General features: G+C 54.5%; 1 protein-coding gene across 7 annotated transcripts in view; it reads right to left on the bottom strand.

Moving 5' to 3' along the window:
* Nucleotides 1-210: 210 nt before the first annotated feature.
* The window catches only part of TRAPPC9 (trafficking protein particle complex subunit 9), a 320,362-nt gene continuing 294,196 nt past the window's right edge, over nucleotides 211-26,376 (bottom strand). For all 7 annotated transcript variants that reach the window (XM_088798934.1, XM_074316658.2, XM_088798935.1 and 4 more), the window contains 2 exons: nucleotides 1,538-1,758; nucleotides 211-957 (listed from right to left, as the gene is read on the bottom strand). In XM_088798934.1, coding sequence (XP_088655060.1) covers nucleotides 790-957; nucleotides 1,538-1,758 — 389 coding nt within the window. In that variant the 3' untranslated portion in view covers nucleotides 211-789. The remainder of the gene's footprint in view (nucleotides 958-1,537; nucleotides 1,759-26,376) is intronic.

Below are 26,376 nucleotides of genomic sequence, written 5' to 3'. Positions count from 1 at the left end.
GGGGTGGGGGTGGGGGGATGGAGGCAGTGTTCCGAGGGGATGGGGAGCTGGCCTGGGGAGCACACGCATGGGGGGGGGGCTGTGCAGTCACAGGCGCCACTCTGCCAGCCACCAGCCGTGTGTGTCATGGGGGTTTCTGATAAGTCCCAAGTGCTGGAATCCTCCCCTGGGCTGGGGACGGCCCCCGACCACACTGCACAAGCCGATGCATGGAGGCAAGTCAGGCCCTTTATTGGAGAACTTGTCACAGACATAGAGCCACACACAGGCCACGGCCCCTGGAGCCCAGCCTGGAAACAGCCCAGGGCCCAGACATTTGCCGGCCGGGGCTGGGGCACGTGGCCCCTCTTGGTGCTGACCATGGTGCCGTCTGTCCTGCCTGGGCTGCCGTGGGGCCTCAGGGAGAAGAACCAGCCCTCGGGGGTTCTGAGGGCAGAGGGGTCACCCCAGGCCTAGCCCTCCCTCACGCTCGCCTGTCTTCCTCCTGGCTGGGCTGTGATCCCCGGGTCACAGGAACAGGCTCAGGGACCCTGGCCCCGGGCTGGGTGGACACTGTTTCTGGGCAGCGCCCATCTGAGCTTTGGGCTCCAGCACAGGGGACCTGGTGGGCAGTGTGGGAAGGGGTGAGGCTGCCATGTCAGGGGGCTCTGTGCAGCCCAGAAAGGACCCTGCAGGAGAAAGGGGACGAGATGCGTGGGGGCTGATGCCCAGGGGGTGGGGCCAGGTGGGCCCTGCGGCTCTCGGGTCACCTCTCCCTGAAGGAACAGCGTCCTCCCGACGGCAGCGGGCTCAGGCCTGCGCCTCCAGGGCGCGCACGTGCACACTGGGCAGGCAGAACCACGACTGCGGCAGCTCCTTGCTCGTGCTGTCCTCGTGGAACCGGATGTGGAGGAAGAAGTCGCCCGTGTAGAGGAAGAGGAGGGCCCCCAGGCAGGCGGCCTGGCCTGACGGCTGCACCTACAGGCGGGAGGAAGAGGCGTCAGCCTGGAGCCGCGCAGACCCCAAAGCCACCAGGAGACCCCCAAACCTGCCTGGATGTGGGGCCACAGGGGAGAGAAGGATGGGCCCTAGGCCTTGCTCCAGTGCCCTCCAGTGCTTCCTGCTGTGCTACCCCAGGCCAGTCGCTGCACCTCTCTGAGCCTCAGCCTCCATCTTTGGAAAGTGCTAACAGCACTTTGCTCCCTGGATCATTCAGGGTTCAGGTGGTGTGGGGGGTTCAGGCTGGGGTGACGGCACTGTTTCAACAGGTGGGTGGGGCATGGGGGTGGGGCAACAGCAAGGGTGACAGTAGCAGGCAGGATATCCTCTTGGCTGTCCCAGGCCCCCCACTTGGCTTATCTCCCTAACCCTCAGGGGTGCTCTCGCCATCCTCCTCTCACTCGCAGGACTCAGGCAGGATGCAGAGAAGTAAGCTAAGGTCTCTGGGCGAGTTGGGCAGAGGAGGGTTGACACAGAGAAGCCCATGCCCACCACCGGAGCAGGGGTGGGGACAATGGGACAGGAACCTGGGCCCAGCAGGGCTCCCGACCACACGTACTGCGTCCAGGTAGAAGGTGCTGGAGCCCACGAAGGAGATGGCGCCGTGTAGGTCGTAGTTGTGCACGCCGTTCTGGTGGTCCTGGAAGGGGACCACGGTCAGGGCAAAGGGCCCCACGCTGCGTGGGCTCCGGTTGGTCAGCCGCACCTCCAGGCGAATAGGGTCACCCACCCGGCAGGCCGCCACCTCGCTGTCACAGGGCTGGCCGTCCACCAGCACATCTGCAAGGGACACAGGACACGAGGCTGTCAGGGCCGTCCCCCTGTCCGTCCATCCGTCCATTCATTCCCTCACCCCTTCACCCACCAAGGCTGCTGCCCCACCCCTCTATGCCCGGCTGGAGGGGCTGAGAGGGCCCCCAAGTCATTTGGGGTCTGGGGGGGCCTTCCAGGTGCTCCCACCTGAAAGAGCTGAGCTCGAGTGGCAGCACCTGGCTGGGCTTCTGCCACACACACTCCTAGTGACAGTGGGGTTGGGGGTGGGGGCTGTTTCTGTAGGTTAAGGAAGCAGCCACCAAGTCTCCCTACAAACCCACTTTTCCAGGAAAGCCTTCTAAGCGCAAGCCTCCCCCTCTTTTGTTTCTTCAAAATCATAAGCTTTCACAGCACACTAGAAAAACTTTGGAAACTTTAGAGAAGTGAAAATATTTTTTTTTAAATCCCACACAATCCCGGCCCTCCCCCCGCAGCCACTGTTAGCATTACGGGGACCGTCTACTTCCTGTGTTTCTCCATCCTTATTTATGAATGTGGCCATGGGACCTGAGGTGCAGTTCTGCGTCCTGCTCTCTGGGCCCCTGAGGACCTAAGCATGTCCCACATGTTGACATCTTTGTGAGAATGTTTTCAAAGGCGGCAGAAGATCCCACGAAAGGAATAAACCGTCATTCAGTCACCCGGCCATGTTTAGGTTGTGTCTACTTTTTCAGTAGATGAACAGCTCTGACGTCCACATTTTTACATAGAGCTGTGTCTGAATTCTGGACTTGGGTTCCTAGGATACAGTCTCAGGAATGCAATGATTGGGACAAAGGGAAAAGCGTGCCTAGAGTGGCTGACCCCAGGATAGACCAGCCTCAGAGAGGCTCCAGGCCTGCCCCTTAGAGCACGCCCACCGTCAAACCCACCCGTGTTCACCTCCTGGTGCACAGCTTGTCGAACCCACTCACCCTCACACCGGGGTAGACCCTCCACCGGGTGGGTCATGTGGGACCTGGGAGAGGCTGCAGAGGTCACTGGACAACATTCATTCATTCATTCAACACCCACTGCCACACCCCTTCACCCCCTGCTAGCACCCAGTGCCAAGGTGACGAGGAACACAGAAATGCACAAGTCCCAACGTTGAGAGAGTTCACAATCCAGCAAGAGAAAGCCAGGTAAGCCAAGAGTTCAGCCACATGAGACCGCACTGACAGAGTGAGGTGTGTGTGATGGGGGGCGGTTTGCTTCTTGTGGGGCCCAGAGAAGAGGCCCTTCACAAGATGCAGGCGTGGAATACCATCAGGATGGACTTCCTAGAGGAGAGAACATCTTTCTCTCTACCAACATCTGTTTTTAAAGGCTATGATTTGCACTCAAAACCCTGCTTTTGCTGCATCCTACACTTTGGGATGTGCAGGGATACATGAGCTGGGATAAATTTGGAGGAGCTGGGTCCCACCCACTGGTCTGTCTGCAGGACACATAAAGCACTTTCAAGGGTGCCTGGTACACAGCAGGCATGCACAAAGACTGGCTCTCCTTTCTCCTGGCTGCTGTGTTCTGCTGAGCACAGGAGCTGGCATCAGAAGGACCTCAGCTTGGCCATTTCTATTTGTGTTGCCCGAGGCACGTCACCACAGCTCCCGAGCAGTGGAGCCAATACCACTGCTAACAGCTAGAATGAATTATAACCACTCTGCTACATGGCTCTATGGGCCACAGTACGCAAGAGGCACGAGTTCTGGTTCTGGAAATGCCCCTCTAGAGGGGCCCATCCTGACACCATCCTAGTCCCCTGTCTGAGCAAATGGTGAACATGTGACTTGCATCTTGAGTCCCAGCATTGGCAGGGCAGTGGCTTCCTTCCTGGGCATCCGTTTCCTGTCTGAGAAGCAGGGGTGACGACAATGGCCACCAGTCCTTGGTCCCTGTCCCCGCTCGGGCTGGACCTCAGTCATGTGTACTGAAAGTGAACACAACCAGGCACAGTCTGAACCTCTTGAAACAAAGGGGGAAACGGAGAGAGCAGGTGTCAGGGTGCTTCGGTTGCTGGTTCCATTAAAGGAAAGATACGATTATGTGCAAATCAGTGAAGGGTGGCTGGCTCATTACATCTCTGCTCTTTTGTTCCTTGCAGAGAACTGTGTGGGCCGCTAGCTAGAGCAGCTGAGGACCTGCCTATGGCCCCTCTGCTCAGTGGCCTCCAGCCTGCCTGGTGGTGCCCCCTTTCAACCCCTCCGTGGCCCCCGGGCAATGGGGAAGGGGGGCAAGGCTGTGAACACAGCTCCTGGTGGGAACCTTTCCTTGGTGCTCTCTCTAGAAGGTCAGGCCAGCACTGCAGGCGTGGTGGACAGAGCCAAGCCTGCCCCTTCGTTCTGGGGGAGGCCCTTTGCGAACCTAAGTCTCCTTCACGTCACCTGCAAAACCGGGGTAATGACCGTGGCTTCAGAGGCTGGGGTTGGGGGTGGGAGCCAGAGAGGAGCCAGAGGCCCCGCGAGGCCTTCTGTGCCCAGGTCTGGGGTGCACTGCCCTGGGCCCCCAGGTCACTGGCTCTTATTCATTCATAGCTATGAGTGCTTATTTCTTTGCCTGCCTCCCCTGGGAGGAGGAAGGCAAAGGGGCAGGACACGTCTGTCCTACTCCCTGCTGTGTGCCTAGTTGCAGGGTGACTACCGGTCTGGTGTGCCTGGGACCCTCCGGTTTTCGTACTAGAAGTCCTGCATCCCAGGAACCCCTCAGAGCCAGGCACACTGGGAAGGTAGTCATGCTCCCCTGTGCCCGGCACCCACCGCAGCTGCCCACCGAGTTAATGCATTTCTGCTTGCTCCACGCTCTTTGACTGGGGCAGTTTCTGAGACTCCAGAATCTGGGATCCGAGCACAAGACTGTGACCCACCCCCACCTCCCGTCACACTCAAACCTCCTCGGTCACTGGGAAGAAAGGAGGGTGGAGCAGAGCAGAGCCTCCCCCTCCCCCGTGAGTATGATGCCTCCTGAACCTCTCTCTCGGGACCCATGAGAAACACCCCTCGCTAATTCGCTTTTGTGACTCCGGAGCACGCTGGGGAGAAGGGCCCCCTTCTCACATAGAGGCCCCACTGAGCAAGGCTGTGAGGCGCCGCTGAGACCAGAGAGAAGCCTGGACTGCCTGCCCGCCAGCTATTCAGAGAACTAACCAGAAGCAGCAGGGAAGAAATCAGTAACACTGGCTCAAGAGGCAAACTGCTCTGGAGCAGCGTCTGAATTACCTGGAAGGATGAGACCCGCATGTTGAGTTGTGGGCCTGCCCTCTGGCACCGGCGGGGCTCAGCCCCACGTCTGGGAGTTCCTGCCATGGTCCTGGGGAGGCCCCAGGCGTCAGGTCCCCTGGCCCAGCACCTCCGCGGTCAGATGAGGAGGGTGAGAGGCGTGTCCGCCCAGTCACAGTGAGGTGAGCAGCAGAGCGGTGCCCCCACAAGTGATGGTGGGCTAGCACCTTCTCTGTGTCTGAGGCAGAGGCCAGCTGGCCCCAGGGAGGTGGGTGGGACCCCAGGCCATGAGTGTCCCGTGCAGCAGGCACATGCCCTCAAGTGCTCCTCACGGCTACCCAGGCGCCTCCCCATGATGTGCAGGGAGGGGCCCTTCGCACCCCCATGGAAGCCCTGGGTCTGACGGCCCAGGTGTGTGGGGAGGGGCCCTTCGCACCCCCATGGAAGCCCTGGGTCTGAGGGCCCAGGTGTGTGGAGCCTACTTTCTCCCCTTGGCCTCCAGCGTCAGCCCCGGTCACCTTCCATTTCCCGGTGGTGGGGAACCCCCTCCCCAATCTGGGCCAGGTGGGGACCCCTGCCCTTGAGTGATTTCCACTTGTCTTCTCTGGGCCTCAGCTTCCTCACCTTTAGACGGGATGACAGTAGGACCCACTTCAAAGGGTTCTGTGAGAATGGGAAAGGTTTTGCAGGGAAGCGGACACATAGCGCGCGGCCTCAGCAGGGGCGGCCTGGTCTTTACCCACCTGGTTCCCCCCTGGGGAGTGGGGTAGGCCTCTGGCCCTTGGGGACAGTTTGCATTTATCTAGCCTCTCCAGGGTCCTTCCTGACACGCAGGATAACTGAATGCTAAGGGGGAAATGAGGCTTAAAGTGCTACAGAGAGGACGGGAGGTGGGGACCAGTCCTTTCAGAGTGTCCCAGGCCACAGTGACGTTTCAAACTGCTCTGTGCAGGAGGCTGCAGGCTCCATGGGGGCCCAGTGGCCACACTGCTGAGACCTGGACTATCCCAGACTCAGGAAGAAGGAGTCCCAGGCTGGAACCCTACCCCTGACCACAGGCAGGGGCGACAGCGGCAGGTGGCCCACCTGTCCTCCCTCCCTTTGAGCTGTTCTCTGAGCCAATACCAGCTACAGGGGACCACGCACAGCGGATATCCATCTGGGGCCACCTGGAGAGTGGTGAACGGGGAGGGGAGACCGGAAGCTGACCCTGTGAGGGTCAAACCTTGTCCTGGAAAAGCTTCTGAAACCCTGAGTCTACTTTACCATGGGGGAAGGGGCGGTGGTAGACAGAATGCACCCCCCAAAGAGGTCTGTACCCTAATGCCGGGACCCTGTGGAATACGTCCCTTCACATGGTAAAGGGACTTTGCAGGTGTGATTGCAGACCCTGAGAAGGGACATGAGCTTGGAGTACCCCTGGGGGCGGGACAGAGTCACAAAGGTTGTTAAAAGGGAAAGGGGACATGGCCATGCCACCACAGCAGAGGGAGGCTGGAGGGGGCTGCTGGCTTTGAACACGGGGCCAAGGAGGGCAGGCGCCCCTGAAGCCGAGAGGGCGGAACCGCGGCCCCCCAGCCTCCAGGAGGAAGGCGGCGGAGGCCCCTTTCAGACTCTGACCTCCAGGACTGTACAAGTCCCGTCACTTTCTCATCCCCTTTCATTTTCTCGTGACCCTCAACACCTTATCTGAAGTTCTCATTTACCCATTGGTTTAACTATTAACTACCTCCTCCTCCTCCCCGGGAAGCTGTAGGAGAACTGGCACTTACCAGTGTCCCCGGTACCCAGGCCAGGCAGACACTCGTTCTAGGTCCGATTTGTTGAACAAACGAATGAATGAATGAATGAGTGAATGAATGAATGAATGAGTGAGTGAATGAGTGAATGAGTGAGTGAATGAGTGAATGAGTGGGCTCTGGGGCCGGGGTGCCCCTCCCCCATCCTGCCGTCACCCCATCAGTCACTCTGTCTATAACTGGAGGGTGTAGAGGATTGGGACCAACCTACCACTTCTGGGCCCTGGGTCCCTGACTTGCAGACGAAGCTTTCATGGAGGACATGATTTATGCAGGAGAATCTCATGCAAGAAATCTCCTGGGAGCAGCTTAGTCTCTTCCCTCAAAGCATTAAATCCAGCCACGGTCCATCTTCTGCCTCCTGCCCCCAGCCCTGCTCCTTCACTTCTAATACCAGCTGAAGTCACGGACTTAATTTTGTCTGGCCCAGAATTCCTCCCCAAACCGCCGCCACGTTTATGCGACAGCACGGGTGACAGGCTCTGGCAGAAACACAGGCTATAAATAGAAGCCGAGAGGAGGGAAGGGCTCAGGGCCCACCCTGGGGGGCTCCAGGAGAAAGGAAGCCGAGTGCCAGCCTGCGCTGGGGCCAAGGGCTGCCACTGTGGGTGGGGGACACTCATGGGTGAGAGAGCTCGGAGGATGGGGGAGATGTGCACCCCTGGGCAGGGAGGCCTCCCCAGGGTGGGCCCTGCAGGCCCCACCTGCCCCTGGACCTGGGGAAGCCCTGCTTCCCAGGGTGGGGTGGGGTCCCAGAGGGCACACGCTGGGCCAGGTCCGCCAAAGGCTGCTTCTACTGCTCTGCCGTTCACAGCACAGCCAGAAGCTGGCCTTGGAGACACAGCCCTCAGCATCTGCCAGTTGACCATGGAGGAAGTTTCCATGATCTGAACAAGCCCAGGAAAAGGGGGAGAGTGTGGTGGAAGGGGTTTGTCCTTACTCGACCCTCATATCCAGCATCCCGCCCGCCCCCGCAGGCCGGCACGCACCACTTCCTGCTGTGGCTAGCCCTGTGGGGACAACAGTGCCCACTTTCTTGAGCAGCAGCTGGATCCTCACGGCAGATCTAAGGGCCGCATGAATATCGTCTCATTGAGTCCCATCAGGCTGGCAGTGTCGCTGCCCCATTTTGCAGATGAACAAGTCGAGGTGTGGAGGAGAGGAAGCAGGGTGGGGGCGGGACCTCCCACTGGAGCCTACACAGCACAGCTCCCTTAGTGGCTGAAGGGAACACGTGCAAGTCACTTCCCAGTGGCAAAGAGGAAAGACCCCCGTGGGTTTCTTGCTCATTGCTTCCTTAGCACATGACGCCCGAGGCCAAACAGTGAAGGCTTATTTTTCCCCAGAGCTCCAAACCCCAGTGAGCGCGTCCTCCCCACCTCGCTCACAATTCCACCTTCCTTGCCTTTGGTAACTCTAAGAAACAGGGGACGGCTAAGTAGACTTTGGGTGCAAATATCTAAATTTGGATTAAAAAAATTTCAAGACTTAAGAACAGTGCAGGAAAAACTAACGAGGCGAAGACCTAGGACCAGCCAAAGGGAGTGAGGTTTTTGGGGCTTTACCAAGCCTGCCTCAGCTGAAGCACATTTAAATTTTAAATGTCACAGGACACCACACTTTTCTAGTCGACATAAATCTTGGGTGAGCCTAAATTTTAGAGTTAAATTTGATTCCGGCAAGGCCTGGCTTGGGAATTAATCAAGGTTCTCTGTCACTTCTTAGATGGAGCCAAAGAAGTTCAAGTGGAAAAAATATATAAGCCGAGACTCAGGATGTAAGATGAGAGCTACGGCCAGGGCGTGCCTAGCTATGGGTCTGGCTTCGCCCTACCGACAACAACTGGACAGCTGTCCTTTGGGAGAAGGCACAGGAGATTGAGTATGAAACCCCGTCATTTCCAATTATCCAGTAAAAAGTGATGTACTTTCTCTAATGACAAAATAGAGAGTTGGAAGGTACTCAACCAACCCAGCAACTTTTCCCTCTTTACCAATGGGAACCAAGTAGCTGACCTTTTCTCTTTGGCTGTTAGGAAGCTCAGAGCTAAAGGTGTACCAATCGAGAGGTTTCAGTAGCCACATTTTAGTCCCCCACCCCCGACCTTCACTCACACACACACACACACACACACACACACAACCTCTCCTGCACACCCACTCCTCCAAGTCTTGATAACCAACTATGCCGAATACGGTGTCCCTTATTCCAGATGTTTTAATTTTTTTTAAGTTTTGATACTTTATTGTATATCAATAGAGAGATTGGTGAAGAGGTTAGAAGCATGGTTACCGTGTTTCCCCGAAAATAAGACCGAGCTGGACAATCATCTCTAATGTGTCTTGTGGAGCAAAAATTAATATAAGACCCAGTCTTATTTTACTACGTTTTACTTTATTTGCTTTATTATACTATATTTTACTTATTTTACTGTAAGACCGGGTCTAATATAATATAATATATAATATAATACAATATAATAATAATATAATATAATATAATACCGGGTCTTACATTAATTTTTGCTCCAAAAGAAGCATTAGAGCTGATGGTCTGGCTGGGTCTTATTTTCGGGGAAACAGGATAGTCCCCAGGAGAAGGGTGATGGTGTTCTGGGCAAGAGTCTCAACCCAAAGCAGCAGTGCACAGCCCAGGGAAGTGGGCGTCACAGCACACAGCCCCCCTTTGCTGCTCCCATCACTCTTGCCTCCCACTTTCTGAGACTCTAGCAGTGCTGGGAAGGGGGCCCTTCCATTCGTGGGCTGGCTCGGACAGAGGGACAGCAGGAGACATCACAGGCAGGAGAGGGCTGGCTCCGTCTGCCCCAGAGCCAGAGTGCTGCCTGCAGGGAGCGCGGCTCAGCTCCTCAGCTCCCCAGGTCATGGGGCCAGAACAGGGGGGCTCTGTCTGCCCCCTCGGCCACTGTTGGGTCAGAGCTCTGCTCTCTCGGCCCACCAAATGCGTGCATCTTTAACAGTTACTGAGGCAGCTAATTAGTTCATAAACTAGACCGCCTCTTCCCCAGCGTCCAGGAAGGAGGCTGTTCAAGACCCACACGTGTAATTACCCTCCAGTCGGGAACAGCTCCTGAGGAGCTGCTTGGCTCTCTTGGGTAAATAATTTACTTTTACAACTTTTCATTAAAGATTAAAGGGAATTAAATTAAAATTAAGGCGAGTTGGAGAGGAGGCCCATGCAGCCCGGCGTTCTCTTACTCAGAGGCGCTGCGCCCGCCCCCCCCAGCACATGTACCACCGGCCCGGCCCTGACATGGGGTGTATAGGGCCAGGGGCCTTGTGGGGAGGGGGAGCCCAAGAGGAGCTTGGGGAGGCAGGTCTCTGGGCTGTGTGCTGGTGGCCCGTGGCTGCCTGTGGACCATGGTGAATCACTTCCCTCAGTGGGAGGAAACACACGCATGGCCAACACCACACACGCAGCCTGTGGTCCTGCCTCACATCCACCAAGCCAGGGTTCTGGGGCCACATAGGTGCCCAGCGCAGGGCCAGGGTGAGTCCCGTCCGAAGCGAGGACTTCCTCTTCCTCGTTGAAAATGCAGCGCCCGACGAGAGGGCTAGTGCACCGAGGAGACAGGGAGACACACGGGCGAGGGCCGAGCCTGGACAGAGGGGGGCGCTCCAGGGGCTCAGAGTGCCGCTGACGAGGCCGTCTCAGTCTAAAGGGACAATGCAGCATTTGAACGGGGCACCCAGCTGCTGCACACCCCTCACAGAGGGCTCTGTGCTGACGTGGCTTTTGCTGCCATTTGCATCCACTGTGCCCCCTGTGCTGGGCTCCGCTGTCTTCTCCCTGGCATGTACCTCCAGCTCTGTGTCTCGAGGCCCTGCCCACGACCTCCTCCACCAGGGCGCCCTCCCTGACCTCCCCTCAAGGAACACTTGAACTTGAGAAGGTTCTGGCAGCAGAGGCTGGCTGGGTGTTCACCAAACCATTCCCATTCCTACTGAGCACACAGCCAGATTGTAGCCTCCCGGTCAGTGAACTGAGTCCCGTAAATGACACCCCCCCCCAAAGCTGACCCACAATTATATCCCTTCTACAATCCCCCATCTCCCTGACCGAAGAACTAAGGGAACTGAGGAGTGCAGAAGGGAGAAGCCAGGGGTAAGCCGAACCACACGGTGGGCGGGGCCACTGGATGGGCGGGGCCACAGGATGGGTAGGGGCCACAGCATAAGCGGAGGCACAGGATGGGTAGGGGCATCCTGACATTTTGGGCTGTTTGTTATAGCATATAGCTGTGACATTTACAGCCTCTAGCGCTCATCCAACTGAACTCTCAACTTTCAGAAGGGACCGCTGGAACCCTGTGCAGAGTTGACAGGCCTAGGACCACACTGTGAATTAGTGATGGCCCGGTGCAGGAACCCAGGTCCCCTGTCCTTCCCAGGGGGACAGAATCCAGGTCCTCTCTCCTTCCCAGGGGGACAGAACCCAGGTCCCCTGTCTTTCCCCCGGGGACAGAACCCGGGTCCTCTCTCCTTCCCAGGGGGACAGAACCCAGGTCCCCTGTCCTTCCCTGGGGAACAGAACTTTTTCATGGGGAGCCGCTTGCTTGCTGGAAACAAAGCCACTATCAAGCCTGCTGCCTTTAACCATCTCCTTTTGGAAAAGCACTTCAGGCCACTGAAGATAAACCAGGAAAAAAGCGGGAGGAAAAAATGGAAAATATGCCTGCTGGCTGGTAGCCTTATGCAAAGACGCCCTCTGAGAACACAAAGAATTTAAAATGACTCGTCTGTCCTCAAGCAATGTCTCTACCTTTTCAATCTCTCATTTTTCATCTTTTCTCAAGCCTTTCTAAATAAAGCAAAGATTCCTGCCACCCCGGCTCGACCCCTCACTGTTCCTGTGGCTCTGCATCCAGGCTTGTCCTCACCACACAGTGTCATCCAAGCCGCGGACCTTCTCACCCCAGTTAGGGTGACCCCCACGGCTCCTTCTAATCTGCCTAGCTATCTGGGCTCCCGTGCCCCAGCCTAGGAAAAAGGATCTTGATACTTTCTCTCTGCCCTCACAAACTCAACAAACACGAGTACAGGTCACCCATCCATCACTACCCACTCATCCATCCGTCCACCCTTCATCCATTCACTACCCGCCCATAGCAAGGACTCAGTTAGAAACAATGGACCCTGGCCAAGTGTCTGTAACTGCATTCCAGTGCTGCAGTGGGGCACACAGGCTGGGCGTACAGAGCAGGGGTGAGAGCAGTGAGAGGGGGCCATGCAGGGGTGTGGAGCTCTGGTGAGAGGCGGTGGGCGCTGAGCAGGCTGGTCTTCTAGGGAGCACAGAGGAGGCATCTGTGAGCTCAGGGGATGCTCGTGAAGGAATGAGTGTGGGATCGCGGAATGGCTGAGGTGCGGACAGGGTGCAGGCCCCGCCCCAGTGCCCTCCTGGTTTCGCTGATCAGCCTTTTACTAAGGAACAAGAAGCTGTGCGTACCTCTCTGGGCCAACACCACTGCTTCCAGGAGAAACAAGGAATTGTTAAAAGCACCTTGGAAAGAACTGACGGCCATGTTTTCTGCTTCATTAGCAGGAAGGCAGTTTCAGTCCCAGCAGCAGCCTGACAGGAGACAAGGCTCCTGACACGGCAGGTTGGTGGCAGTGCCTTCGCTGGGAAGGGGAGGGGACACAGGCCAGCCAGGCCCACCCACACCACCCCTGGGGCTCAGGGCAGAACACAGGTGGGACCACCTACTCCCTGTCTGAATATTCAGAAGCTACAAACGGCGACAACAAAGCATGACCTAAAATGTCACGATGAATACACCTTCATAAGGACCAGGCAGGCCACCTGCAGACTGAGAAATTTGGGGCCTCAGAGTAGAGTTCTAGGCTGGAATGAAGTGATGACGTGGACAGTCCCCACTGGCTCTCCTCTCTCCGCACCCCCCACACCACACTGCTGCCAGGAGATTACCTCCCATGTGGCCAACCACCTGTGGGGCTGCGGACCGGATTCTGACCGCAGAGCCACGAAGCCCACACCTTCAAGCACCTCCACAGGTGACAGATGTGCTGGCAGAGCACCCAACACACCGAGCCTGCCCCTGCTGTCTGGGCTAGGTCACCCCTTTGCCCCACAGGGATGGCCTGACAGTCACTCAAGCCCTGACAGAAGAGCCACCCAGCTCTGCCTGACTCTCCCATGCACAGCTGCTCTCCAAAGCCTGGTGCCACCACCCCTAGGGTTTCCAGCTCCAAAGCCCCGAGCTTTCTACACCTCCTGGGCCCACCCCCCTCCTCTGCTGGTCTGCTCTGCCCCCCTCACCCCTCCGCTCATGCTCTGGTCCTGAGTTCAGATGAAGACTCCTGACGGACAGAGGCAGATTTCCCGTAGTGGGCACAGGTAAAGCCGAGCTCCATCCCACCCACAGATGTCCCTCCTGGCCCCACCCCGAGGGAGGGGCCCTGCCACATGCACCCCAGAGGAGGGGAGAGCCACCTGTAAGCAGGGTGAGTCAGGCTGAGCCACTGCTCCAAAAGGAGCAGTCATTAGAGACCTTAGCTGTAGGGCTGCCGCCTTCCAACCAGAAGAATGGTTTGTACTGAGCACATTCGGAGCCGATATGCAAATCAGGGTGCTGGAAAACAGTTTGTTCTCTTAAATAATTCAATCACCTCCACTACCATCTTCCGAGCAGCATGTGGTTGCTTAGGAAGCGGTGGCGGAGGCAGGCCAGGCTACCTGGGGCCAGAAGCCCCGGGCTGCCCTCTTAGCTGTGCATGTGGCCTGTCCTTACCCGGAAATCTGAGGCTCCCAGTTACAGAGGCGGCGAGAAGGGGCAAGGCTGGAGCCCTGGGCTGGGGGAGGTGTAGCTACAGCTGGGACCTGATCCACCATGGCCACCCCGGCACACGGCTCCCTGGAAGCAGGGACAGGTCTCAGCAATGGGACTTTTATTCGTTCTTTGATCGAATAGGAAAGAGAATGATACTTAAAGAGGGCCTTAACTTAACATTAAGTAGGTGCTACACACAGCAATAGGCATGTCTCAAGCAACTCATTTTTGTCTTAATAACCTATAAGCAGGACTTTACAGAGAAAAAGAACGAAGGCTCAGAGGTTAAACAATCTGAGCAAAGCCATCAGGCAGCACTGGGATTAGAACGCGGCTTGTGTGAATATAAAGCCCGTGACTGTTTGCCATCGTCACACTAAGGCACAGGCTCTGGAAAGAATGGGAAAAAAATCCCCAGATTCATGTAGGAAAACAATTATTTATTGAAATGCCTTTATTGAGTCATGGGGAACTCTGAAAATCTGATAGACGTCATGGCCTGTCTTCCCCACCTGAGACCCCTTTAGGTCTGTTTGTCCATCTGTCCTTTCTTTCCATCCATCATCCATCTGTCCATCTGTCCTTCCATCTGTCCATCCATCCACCATCCACCATCCATCCATCCACCATCCATCCATCCACCAGCCATCCATCCACCAGCCAGCTGGCCAATTTTTTCACTGAGTACCACCATGTCCCGGGCACTGTGCTGGGTGCTAGGAACAAAGCAAATCCCTTTCTTCCAGCGCTCAGTGCTGTAGGAGAGGAAACCACCAAACATGTGCACACACACACACACACACATGCGCACACACACACACGCGCACACACACACCTATACATGTATCAGTCAGTCAGGTGGTTAATAAGTCAGTGAAGGTGGAAAGGGTGGGGGGAGACTGTCTTACAAGTGTATCGGCTGTCGGGGACGGTCTCTGTGAGGAGGTGAGATTTCAGTGCAGCCTTAGAGGAGCTGGAATACAGCATCTGGGGACCGTGTGCCAGGCACAGGAGGAGGCCCGAGCATACGGGAGCCAGGGCAGGTGTGATCAGGGCACGGGCTGGACCCAGGAGGGCTGCTGCAGCAGGGCAAGCACTGGCTTTCCATCAGGTGAGATGGGAGCCCTGAAAGGTGGTGAGCAGAGGGGACAGGGCAGTTGACCTGCTGTGTGGGCTTCCTCGGGCTGCTGTGAGCAGGGCAGAGTGAGTGGGATGAGGGGCCTCCCACCTGTGGGTTGGGAGAGCAGGGGGCTAGACCAGGGCGCGCAGTGACCTGCAGGAAGAGCCAGATGTACTGTTTTGGTGGCTCAATGAGTGAGCGGGCTGGTGTGCAGAGCACCCAGGGGCCAGGCCTGAGCAGCCAGAGGCGTGGGTCAGGGCTGAGGTGGGGAGTGCCCAGAGGAGGCGTTTGGGAGTCTGGGGTACTAAAGCAGCTCAGTCCACACTGAAGCTTCTGGCCTACGCCCCGGAGAGCTCTTACCCACAACTGAACTTGTGCAAATGAGAACGAAAGTTACCCCGGCCCCAACACGCCCGTCCTTTGCGCCGCTCCCATCAGGGACCTTGGCGGAGCCAGGGGACTCGCTCAGCCAGGCTTCTTCGGCTTCCGACCCGGAGCTCAGAAATAGCCTGCGGCCCCTTGTAAGGACAGAGATGCTACCTGGAGGGCTTTATCCCCCAAAAGTTACAGTCACAAAAATCAGCACCAAGCAATCTTCATAGACAACAACATCTAACATGCACAGCAATCACCGTGGAAAGTTGGGCCTTTTTTCCTTTTTCACAGGCCTCAGGGAACCTGTGAAGTCTCTCTGGCCCCAAACGTGGAGGAACAGAGATGGAAGGAGGAGGCGTTTCAGAGACCAGCTCTTCCTGCCTACCCTGACCTGACAGGACGCCATGCGTGTTCTCGGGCAAGCTGCCCGCTTGGGTTCCAGCCCCACCTGTGACTGAGAAGGACCAGATAGCCCTGAGGTCCCCTGCTGCACTGTACTGGGTCCCGTTCCTACCAGCCCAACCCTCTGCGTCCCCATCCTCAGAGTGAGCGTAAGGCTGTGCTCTCTTGAGCCTGAAGAAGGTCACAGCTTATTCTCCAAATACAAACTGCGGCTCCATCTGGATCCTTCCTTCAGCAAACACTGACTCTGGACCAGGGTCACTGGAATCAGATGTGATGCCTCCCACCTAGGGAACCTGGGGGAGGACACGCCACGTCTGGGCATTTTGTGTCCTTATCTGCATCGTGCCGAGCTGGCCCGGTGGGGGACTCGGCATAGGGAGAGAAAGCCAGGTGCTGTCAAATTTCTTCTGCTGACACCAAGAGAGTGGCGGCTGGGCAGCCCCAGAAGTGCCCTGTCCTCACCAGGCTGCATCCCAGAGGAAGAGGGGACAGGAAGCGGAAGGCCTCGAAGGCTGGGTTAGACGGGCCCAGGTGAGAACTCAAGCAGGTGTGCGTGGGGGAGGGAGAGAAGCCTGAGGTGGAGGAGGCATGGGGCCAAGTACACAGGTGGGAGGGTGGGTCTGAGCTGGCTGGGCCCCGACTCTGCAGACACAAGGGCAAGAGCAGAGATGATGGGTACTGGGTCTGAGAAACACAGGCAGCCGATACACGGCCTCGCCTCGCCACAAATCCAAGATCACAAACTGTAAGCCGGCAGCGCCTCTCTTTTTTGACCTAGTAGACCGACACAGATTTTTAGGGAAAAGAAAAGCTATTGCTGGCAAGAGTCAAGGGAAATGGATATTTTCATACACGGCTGATTAGCGTCCAAAAGCTATAACGTTTATGGAGGGTAATCTCGTAATAAGTGGCCTACAGCCTTGAAAAACAGACACACTTTGACACGGCAGTTTCACTTCTAGCACGTTACAGTGTGGGTGGATTTAGACGATAGCACTGAGGAAACTGGCACCTACCTACAGCCTAAGAGCCGAGGGGATGGGTATAGAGATGAGGGAACACGAGGACAAAGGAACACCACGCAGCCGTTAAAAATCATGCTTAGACATGTGTGCATTTGGTATGGAAAGCCAGGGACTATACACATTAAGAAATAGCACAGTCTCAAAAAATGACGAATAGAATTACCATGTGACCCAGCAATCCCTCTCCTGGGTATCTACCCAAAAAATCTGATTTAGAGATAAAGACACGTGTGCTCCAATGTTCACTGCAGCTTTGTTTACGGTGGCCAAGACATGGAAACAACCAAAATGTCCTTCGATAGATGAATGGATAAAGAAGTTGTGGTATATATACACAATGGAATACTATTCGGCGGTAAGAAAAGATGATATAGGAACATTTGTGACAACATGGATGGATCTTGAGAGTGTAATGCTGAGCGAAATAAGTCAGATAGAAAAAGCAGAGAACCATGTGATTTCACTGATATGTGGTATATAAACCAAAAACAACAAAAGAACAAGACAAACAAATGAGAAACAAAAACTCACAAACACAGACAATAGTTTAGTGGTTACCAGAGGGTAAGGGGGGAGGGGGTGGGAGATGAGGGTAAAGGGGATCAAATATATGGTGATGGAAGGAGAACTGACTCTGGGTGGTGAACACACAATGGGATTTATAGATGATGTAATACAGAATTGTACACCTGAAATCTATGTAACTTTACTAACAATTGTCACCCCAATAAATTTAAAAATAAAAAAAAGAAAAGAAATAATAGCACAGTAACAGACCCATATTTTCAGTTACGCCCCATTTTTATAAAATACGGACCATCGACCCCCGACCTGTGCAGGTCTACTCACACACAGACTTTTTTCGTCTTGTAAACAGATGATGTAAACTTACAGTATCGATAGACACAGTACTGGAAACGTATTTTCTCTACCTTATGATTTTCTTAATATTTCCGTCTCTAGCTTACCTTATTATAAGAATACAGTATACAATACATATACCATACAAAGTATGTGTTAACCGATTGCTTATGTTACTGGGACGGCTGTCACTATCGGCAGCTCAATCCTGAGGGGAGTCAGAAGTTTTACGTGGACGTTTGACTGCGTGGGGGCAGTGACCTCGCATTGTTCACGGGTCAACTGTACCCAGAAAACCATCTCGACAGCTACAAACCCAGTTGTTCGTAGTTTCCATCTCTGGATGATGGAATTACTGCTAATATTTAACTTCTTTGTATTTACAACTTAATTTACATTAACAACTTAATAATTATTATTTTAAAATGAGCATGATTATTTTTTTTAATTTTTCAACATAGGTTATCCGACAGCGAGCCCATGGCCCACTTTTACTCTTATCTTCATACAATCTGTATTAGGAGTCTAGCAATACCCGTTAGCCTAATGTTACAGACTATTGTATCTCCCCAAGCTCTCACAGCCTGCACCTCCCAGTGTGACCGTACCTGATTGGAGAGAGGGGCTTTAAAGAGGTGACTAAGTTAGGGGTGGCTAGGGCAGGGCCTGACCCAGGACGACCGGTGGATGTACGGCACGTGCCCGCCTAGCAGACGGCTGCAGCCAGGGGTCGGAGTGGACCCAGGCACTTGTGGGCACCCTTTCTCTGAGCCACAGAACCCTGCCGGCCCGCCAGAGCAGTAGCGTAACTACCAGGCGTCAGGGAGGCGGGTGAGCTAGCCTTACCTGCCCACTCTTCTGAAAGGGGCTCCGGTATATGCTTTTTCATACAAAATGTACACAGAGAGGAAACAGAAATCTGTCCAGGACTGAGGTTGGGACGGTGGCGCTGGAGGGACCTCACTGTCATTTAAACAGACTCCCCAGGATAGGCAGGGTGGGGACGTGGGCAGCACGGGGAATGGGTGGGTGGGAGGTGACTGGCTCGAGGCAGACTCTGCACGAGTGGCAGGTGAGGAGGACACAGGGCTCCGGATTCGGACCCCAGGGGCTGACTCGAGGACCAAAGACATTGGTGACAGGAACAGAAACAGGGTCTGTATGTCAGTGACTCTGGCCTGTGTGGTACAGATAGCCGGCCCCAGGGCCTGCAGGGTGACCCGACCCTGCCCCGCCAGCCTCCATCTGGGTCAGGGGTGTCCTGGGACACAGTTCCCGCCGCCTCCTGGCCGCCGGGGTAAGTCTCTCCCGACATGAACCCGGATGGCTGTGCAGGTGGGCTGGGCGGGAACATGACTCAGCTAACGGTGGCAGCCCCTTCGGTGCAGATGTAATTACGCTGCAGCTTGGCTCAGAGGGACGGCAGGGGCACTGGCTGCCTAAGCGCTGCTAATGGCTATCGATTGGTCCTGCCAATCTCCAAGGCCTATATATAGCCTGCTTATAAAACCACTCGGGATCCAAATGGAAAGTAATCGTTGATCAAACCAAATGGCCCTCGTGTGTGTGCATGTGTGCGTGCGGGGGCACAGGTGAGTCACCCACCTGCAGGTCTGCAGTGGCGGGAGAGACCCTGATGCAATGCCCTCGCTGTCTGGCACCGCGTGTGTGTCTCCTGTCTCCCCTTCACAGGGGCCAGTAAGGTAAAGAGTATTATTTACCCCTGTTTTATGGGTGCGGAAATGGAGGATCGGGGTTCAGCAGCCTGCCCATGGCCCCACCCGGCCGAGACATGGCCGAGCAGAAGGGAGAGCCCCTCTCTGGGAGACAAGACTCAGCCCAGCCGCTCCTCGTTCTAGAAGACGGCCAGGGGCCCGAGTGGCCTCGCTGCCATTCTTGGTGGGATGGGGCAGCCGTGTGGGAGCTCAGGGACTCAGAGCATGTGGGAGCCCTTGCTCCCCGGAGCTGCAAAGTCTCCTTGGAGGGGAAGGTGGACATCAGAAAAGACGAGGCAGCCCAGGCCTCATGAGGGCCCATCTGACAGTCCCCGCACCCCTTCACTGCAGCCGTCTCCACGGCCAGCCCATCGCAGCCCCATGAGTCCCCTGGCTGCCCCCCCGCAGACCCCCCCTCAGGCCCCCCTCAGGCAGCACCGCAGCCGCCCACACCGATGTGCCCACAGTCCTCCGCTCATCTCCCCATCACACTTGCAGTCCCCAGGGCCACGGCTGAGCCCGGAGTCTCTGCAGAGCGGCCACGTGGAGGAGGTGGGCCAGGGCTGAGGTGGCCACAGGCTGGGCTTTGTGCCTGGCCATCCCTGTTGGCTGCTACGGCCCAGGGTCTCACTCCTGATGGACCACTTGCTTCCTCAGCGCCACACGGCTCTGCCCACCTGGCAGGTGGCGCTGTGTGAGGCTGCTCACGCCAGCTCAATGCCCACACACCTGGGTCTTTGCCTCTGTCTCACCACATGCTGGCAGCTTGAATAGGTTTTCACTAAAACCTAAAGTAAATGCTAGGTAGTCCTGAGTGCTGAGGTTGTTAAAATGAAAGTAAATGATGATAAATCTGCCAAAGCGTCACGGCTGCCAGGGGCCCTGACACTGCGCAGTCTGTCCATCGGCAGAGAGCAGATGGGGTTCACTGGAGTCAGGCTCCTGAAAGGCAGACTGCAGGATGGCAACGGAGGTGGGGGTGCTAGGACCCCCTGAGAACGGACCTAAGGGCGACGGGACAGCAGCTGCTCACTCGCTCCCTCTTCCTTCCCCTGGGTGCCATGCTCCACACTCAGTCACTGCCAGTCCCTCCTGGGTACCCTGCCTGCCCCTGCTTGGCATGTCACGACCCATAGCTAACGTGAGCCCATACCTCTGTGGGCCTCTCGGCACAGCAGCCCCTTGCCTGAAACCAGCCAAGCAATCAATTAATTAATTAATGCATTCATTCTTCCAATGACCCTTAACTCAGCTCTTCCTATGTGCCAGGCACTCTTTCAGAAAGAAAACAGAAATTTCTAGAAAGAAAAGAGAAAGGCAAACAGAGTGCTTGCTTTCATGACGCTCACCTTCTAGTGGAGCAGGCAGAACACACAAACGGCACGTCCCATGCAGGCGAGGGACCGAGTCTCAGACGGAGTGTGACGCGGGGCTGTGCTGGGCAGGGTGCCCATGATGGCCGGTGCCGGGCATGAGCGAGAGAACTTTCTGGGCTGTGTGGGCAGGCAAGCGAAGGCTCGCCCGGGTGGGCAGGGCAGAGGAGGGAGAGGGTGGCCTTTGGGGCCGGGGGGTAGGGGAAGGTGCTCTGAGTGAGAGGGGACGTCACGGAGTTTAGGCAGAAGAGTAACCGCCTGATTCATGACTAGAGGGTCACTCAAGCTGCCGTGTGGAGAGACCGTGGGTGGTGACGCAGAGAGTGAGGCGGATGGAAGGTGCTAGAAGGGGCCCAGGAGAAACATGAAGATGGAGGCTGGGGAGAGCTGCTGGGCCACGCGTGCGTGTGTCACACCAGGTGGCTCTCCCTCCGGCCTGCGTACACCCTAGGTCTCATCCGGCGTGACCTGGGAAGTCCACGCAAACGTGTCACCATTCAGCTAGGCTGCCTCCTCCCGGGACCATCAGTAAGGGTGGGGGCCCCCTGTCCTCTTGGCCCTGGACTCACCCCTCAGCACAGCCACTGTGCTCCCTTGCCTCAGTTTCCCCCTGACAGAAAGGCAGGGAGGAGGTGCTTCCTAACATTTACCGAAGGGATGCCGGCGTCTTCCAGTCAACCTAAGGACGACTCATCACTGCTAATTACTGAGATCATTATTTCCCAATCAGGACATGAAAGCTCGGCAAGCGGAGGGGCCTTGCCTGATTGACAAGTGAGAGGCAGAGCTGGGAACTGAACTCAGCGGCTGAGGCCCACCACCAGCCTCATCAGGGCACACGCTTTTGGGAGCCCTGGGGGCGACCAAGACCATCAGTCAACAACAAAGTGACGGAGGGAAATGACCCAGTTACCTAGGGTAATGCTTGGCAGGGCAGCAGCTTGAAGGCTGTGACTCAAGGGCCAGCACGGCTTTGGTCCCCCAAATACCCAAGGCCAGAGGGCCCAGGAGTTACCGTGGTGGCTGCCAAGCCTGGGCTTGGACTCCCGGAAGAGCATGGGTCTCTCTACACTCACCCCACGCCAGCCCTGGCAGACGACTCAGCCACGTTAAAAGTCACACACGGGGCGGGAGCCTCAGGCCCCTTCCTGCCCGCCTGCTACCCCGGGGGCCTCCAGACTCCCAGTTCTCTGCATGAATGCTCTCCTCGGCTCACTTTTCTCATAAAAGCAAAAGACTAGATTATTGGTCTCTGGGGACCAAGAACGGGCTGCAATTACTCATTCGTTTCGTGCCTTCCTTTCCTGTAAACATCTCCCCATTTCACAAGCTGATAAATCTGCTTTTCCCAGAAATTGAGAAGAAGGCCTTTGGCTCAGGCTGGGCATGGAGTGTGTGGTTCAGCACCAGAAATCACCAGCTGCTCTCCTGGGGTCGGGGAGTGGGGGCGGCAGTGACATCTGGGAGGGGGAGGTGCCGGCTGCCATGGGGCACGGAGCCATGCCAGTGTAGACATGGCCTGGCCTCCGCCAGTCAGTGAGCGCAGGCCCTGGTCTGTGCGTCGGACACGGCTGTGCGTGGCACTCCTACGGGCTACGGGATGTTAGGAGCCAGCTGTTCTCTCTCGCGAGCCCCACACGGCAAGGCCAACTCCAGAGCCGTCGAAGGCCTGCCAGCCCGTCAGGTCCCGCCCCGGGGCTCATGGAGTCTGTGCCCTGGAGCCGCCTCTCCCTCACTGGCACTCTCAGAGGGCCTGGGCATGAGTCAGCCGCCACCTAGGCCACCGTCTCACCAAGGACAGGCGGACAGCGCTGGAGCACTCGGCCAGGACTGCCCCTAGTTCAGTGGGACCTGGGATCCAGACTCGGTCTCTCAGCTCCCAGCCGGAGCTCTCGCTGCCCTACGAGGTTACCTGCCTGCACAGAGAGGCCAGGCCGGTCGGTCAGATGGCTGGGCGCAGAGGAACTCAGCTGCACGAGCGAAGCCTGCTCCAGGGCACCAGCAGGCTACACAGGGGACGCAAACTGCTGCATGATGTCATCCATTTTTCACAATAGTGTTGACCAGTCTGTCATCTGTGGCCTAAAGAGAGCCAGCCTAATCAGAAAGGATGCGCCGCATGAAGGTGAAGACCACGAGTTACCACCACTGTTTACAGAAAGGGGACGCGTAACGACTCATTCAAGAAATAAGGTCTTAATGACCAAATCAATCACCTGACTAGGGAAGCACAGCTGACCACAGCAGCAGCCAGACCACCTTCCTCGTGGCTTTGCCCCAACTCCAGTCTCTGAAGTGGCTTCCGTCAGGGGAACCTGCCAGCCCCCTCCGTCCAACTGTGTGCGCGACTGTGTCTGCACGCATGCATGCACAGAGAGGCACACGCCTGTGTCATGGAAAGGCACCTGTGTGTGCAGCTTTAAGAGCCTGAAGAGGCTCCCAGGCCAACAAAAGTAATTATAAATTTTCACTTGAGAAACTACCATAAAGTCCCTTCACGGAAACCAAAACTGACTTGGAGGCAGTAAAAGCAAAAGTCCATTATGCCTCTGCATTCACAGAAAATGACCATATAATCATCTTTCCTGAGGTGCCTTCAACGTTCTGCAGCTCCCACGGGGCCCCCTCAGCTGTGTGTGAGCCCACAGGCAGCTCCCGCCTCGGCCCCGACACCCAGGCCTCGTCTGCCCCCCTGCACACGCCACCTTGATCCACCGCCTTCCACGCCCCTGCCGTGATCATCTGTCAAAACTCGGTTCCACCACCCCCTTCTCTGGGATGTGCTCGCTTTCTACCTCATGGTCAAAACCACACACGCTCACCCTGACTGTGGCTTTCAGCCGGAAGTATTCTGGTCACCGCTGAGCATCTGTGACTCAGACCTGGGGCTCCACGGGGCACTGCCCAGCAAGCTCGGGCATATGCCGGCGCTCAGTCAGTGTCAGTCAGGGTGATGGAGGGCTTTATTCTCCTGCAGTTTTCCCGAGACAGTGTGAACATTCTTCGGGTGTGGTTCCAAACAAGCCCCAGAGGAAACCGTGTGCCTGTGTTCTCATCACGGCCTTGGAGGTAAACATCTCCTGAATGATCGAATGAATGAATGAATGATGTTTCTCCTTGGCACCCACGAATATGTTATTCGTCCTGGTCAGGATGCTTCTAACATATCAATGTGCACTTTGCTGAGACAAAATCATGTCAGAACAGCTAGAGTGGAAGAGACTTTGCTTGCAGCCAAGGAAGAGTAACAGAGACAGATTTACCTACCCCCTGGCACATAAAACCGAACAAAAACAAAAACAGACAAAAGGCATGAAACAGTGGCTTCAAGACACTGATCATTAGCAACAAAGGACAGTGATCCCTGAGAGATGAGGACCAAATGAGGGGAGCACTGTGGTGACCTCATCCCACTGCCTTGAGGGAGTTTCTGGGCCGTCACATAGGTGAGGACCTCAGGGGCCCTGAAGACTCTGTGAGTTGAGGAGATGGAGCTGGGAGTCCAGGGAGGTGAAGACCAACTAGAGTTTATAGGACAGGAAACTGGGGGTGTCGTCAGCAGGGAGGCTGTGTGTGGGGGGGTGCTGGGTATATAGAAACTCCCCGTACTTTCTGCTCAGTTTTGCTGTGAACCTAAAACTGTTGTATAAACCAGTCTATTTTTAAAAATGGAATCGTGAAAATACTCCACGAATCTAAAAGCAGGCAGTAAAGGAAGAAAATGGAACAAACACTAGTTGGGACTGACAGAAAACAAATGGGAGAGCACAGACTTAAACCTAATCAAGTTAATAATCACATTAAATGTTAATAGACTAAATGTAAATGGACCCAAATAAAAGACAGCTTTTCAATACAGACAAAACAAGACCCAACTCTGTGTTGCTTACAACAAAGACACTTTAAATATAAAGAAACAAACAGGTTAAAATCGAAGGCAGGAGAAAAGGCCCGTCATGTGAAACCTAAGAAGCTGGAGTAGCCGCAAGCCCATCAGAGCAAGTAATATGATGAAGTTATGAACAGCGTCTCATAACTGCAAAGGGTCAGTTCATCGCAAGGATGTAAGGACGCTGCACGTTTATGTGCCAGTAACTGAGCTTTAACAGTCAAATCAACAGAGCTGCCAATAGGAGCGGGGAAACCCACAATTGTAGGAGAACATTCAATACCCCTCCCGATAATCGATACAAGTGAACAGAAAGCCAGCCGCCGCCTAAAAGCCTCGAAGGACCCTATGGAACAACCTGACCTATTTAACGCGTACAGAGCATACCACCCACACAGCAGAATAAACACTGTTTAAGTGACCGTGAAATATTTACCAATACAGACCACATTTTCGACTGTAAAAGAGGATTCACATCATACAAAGCATATTTTCGAACCACAAGGACATTTTATCAGCGATCAATAACAGGAAGAGGTCTGGAAAAATCCCCAAAGCACCCTCCCAAATAACCCTCAAGCCAAAGAAGAGATTAAATGGGAAATTAGAAATTAGTTTGAATTTAGTGAAAATGAAAGCACAACGTATCAATATGGGTGAGACGCCAACAACAATGCTTATTGGAAAATTTATAGCACTAAACACCTATTTTAAAAAAAAGACAAAGCTCAAATTTTAGCTTTTACTTTAAGAAATTAAGACTAGAGGAACAAATTAAATCCAAAGTACGGAAAAGAAAGGAAATAATAAACAGCAAAGTGGAAATCAATGAAACAGAAAACAGAAAATCAATGAAACCATGCTGGTTCTTTGCGCTCAATAGAATTAGTAAACCTCTAGCCACACTGATCAGGGGAAAAGAGAGAAGGCACATGTGATCAGTATCAGGAATGAGAGAGGCAGTGTCACTACAGATTCTGTAAAGTGTTAAAAGAAAAACAAGGTAATATTAGGACAAACTCTATTCCAATACATTTAACAAACTTAGACGAAATGGATAAATTCCTTGAAAGACACACCACCAAGTCTCAGTAAAGAAGGAACAGATAATCAAAATATTCTTTAATATAACTATTAAAGAATTTGAATTATATAGTCAACATCCTTCTCACAAAGAAAGACCCAGATTATTTCACTAGCAAATTCTACCAAACATTTGAGAAAGAAAAAATACCAATTCTACACAAAATATCCCAGAAAATCAAACAGGCACTACTTCCCCACTCATCCTGTGAGACCACCACCACCTCATGCCTAACCCGGAGAGATGCAAGAAAACTGCAAACATGCCTTATAAATACAGGTGGAAAAATTCTAAAAGGATTTTTTAAGGAAATTGAATCCAACATATACGAAAAGGATAACATATCACTACCAACTGAAATTTATCCCAGGAATGCAAAGTTGGTTTAACATTTGAAAAATCAATCAATGTAATTCACCATATTAAGAAACTAAAAAAGAAAACAAACAAAAACATATCATTTCAATAGATGTAGAAAAAGGATTGGACACAATGCAACATTCATTGCTGGAAAAACTCTCAGCAAGGTAGGAACAGAGGAGAACTTCTGCAACTTGACAAAGGGCATCTCTGAAAACCTACGAACATCACACATAATAGTAAAAGCCCCAATGCTTTTCCCCTCAGCTCAGGAGCCAGGCAAATGTATTGCTCTCACCACTTCTAGCTGACCTGGCACTGGAAGGAATGAATAAAATGCATCCAGACTGGAAAAGAAGTACAAGTGTCTTTATTCTGAGAAGACATGACTGAGTTTGTGGAAAACCCAACGGAATCTATAAAAATAGCTACTAGAACTAAGAAACAAATGGGCTTGGAAAGACTGCAGGATACAAGATGAACATACAAAAATCAGTTGTATTTCTATATACTGGCAACCAACAATTGGAAAGTCATATAATTGACAACAGCATTAAAATATGAAATATTTAGGGAT

Source organism: Rhinolophus sinicus, chromosome 6, assembly GCF_057876585.1.
Source record: "Rhinolophus sinicus isolate RSI-liver-muscle chromosome 6, RSI-T2T, whole genome shotgun sequence".
NCBI lineage: Eukaryota > Metazoa > Chordata > Mammalia > Chiroptera > Rhinolophidae > Rhinolophus > Rhinolophus sinicus.
Note: the sequence above shows the minus strand (reverse complement) of the source record. Positions and strands in the feature narration are given on the sequence as shown.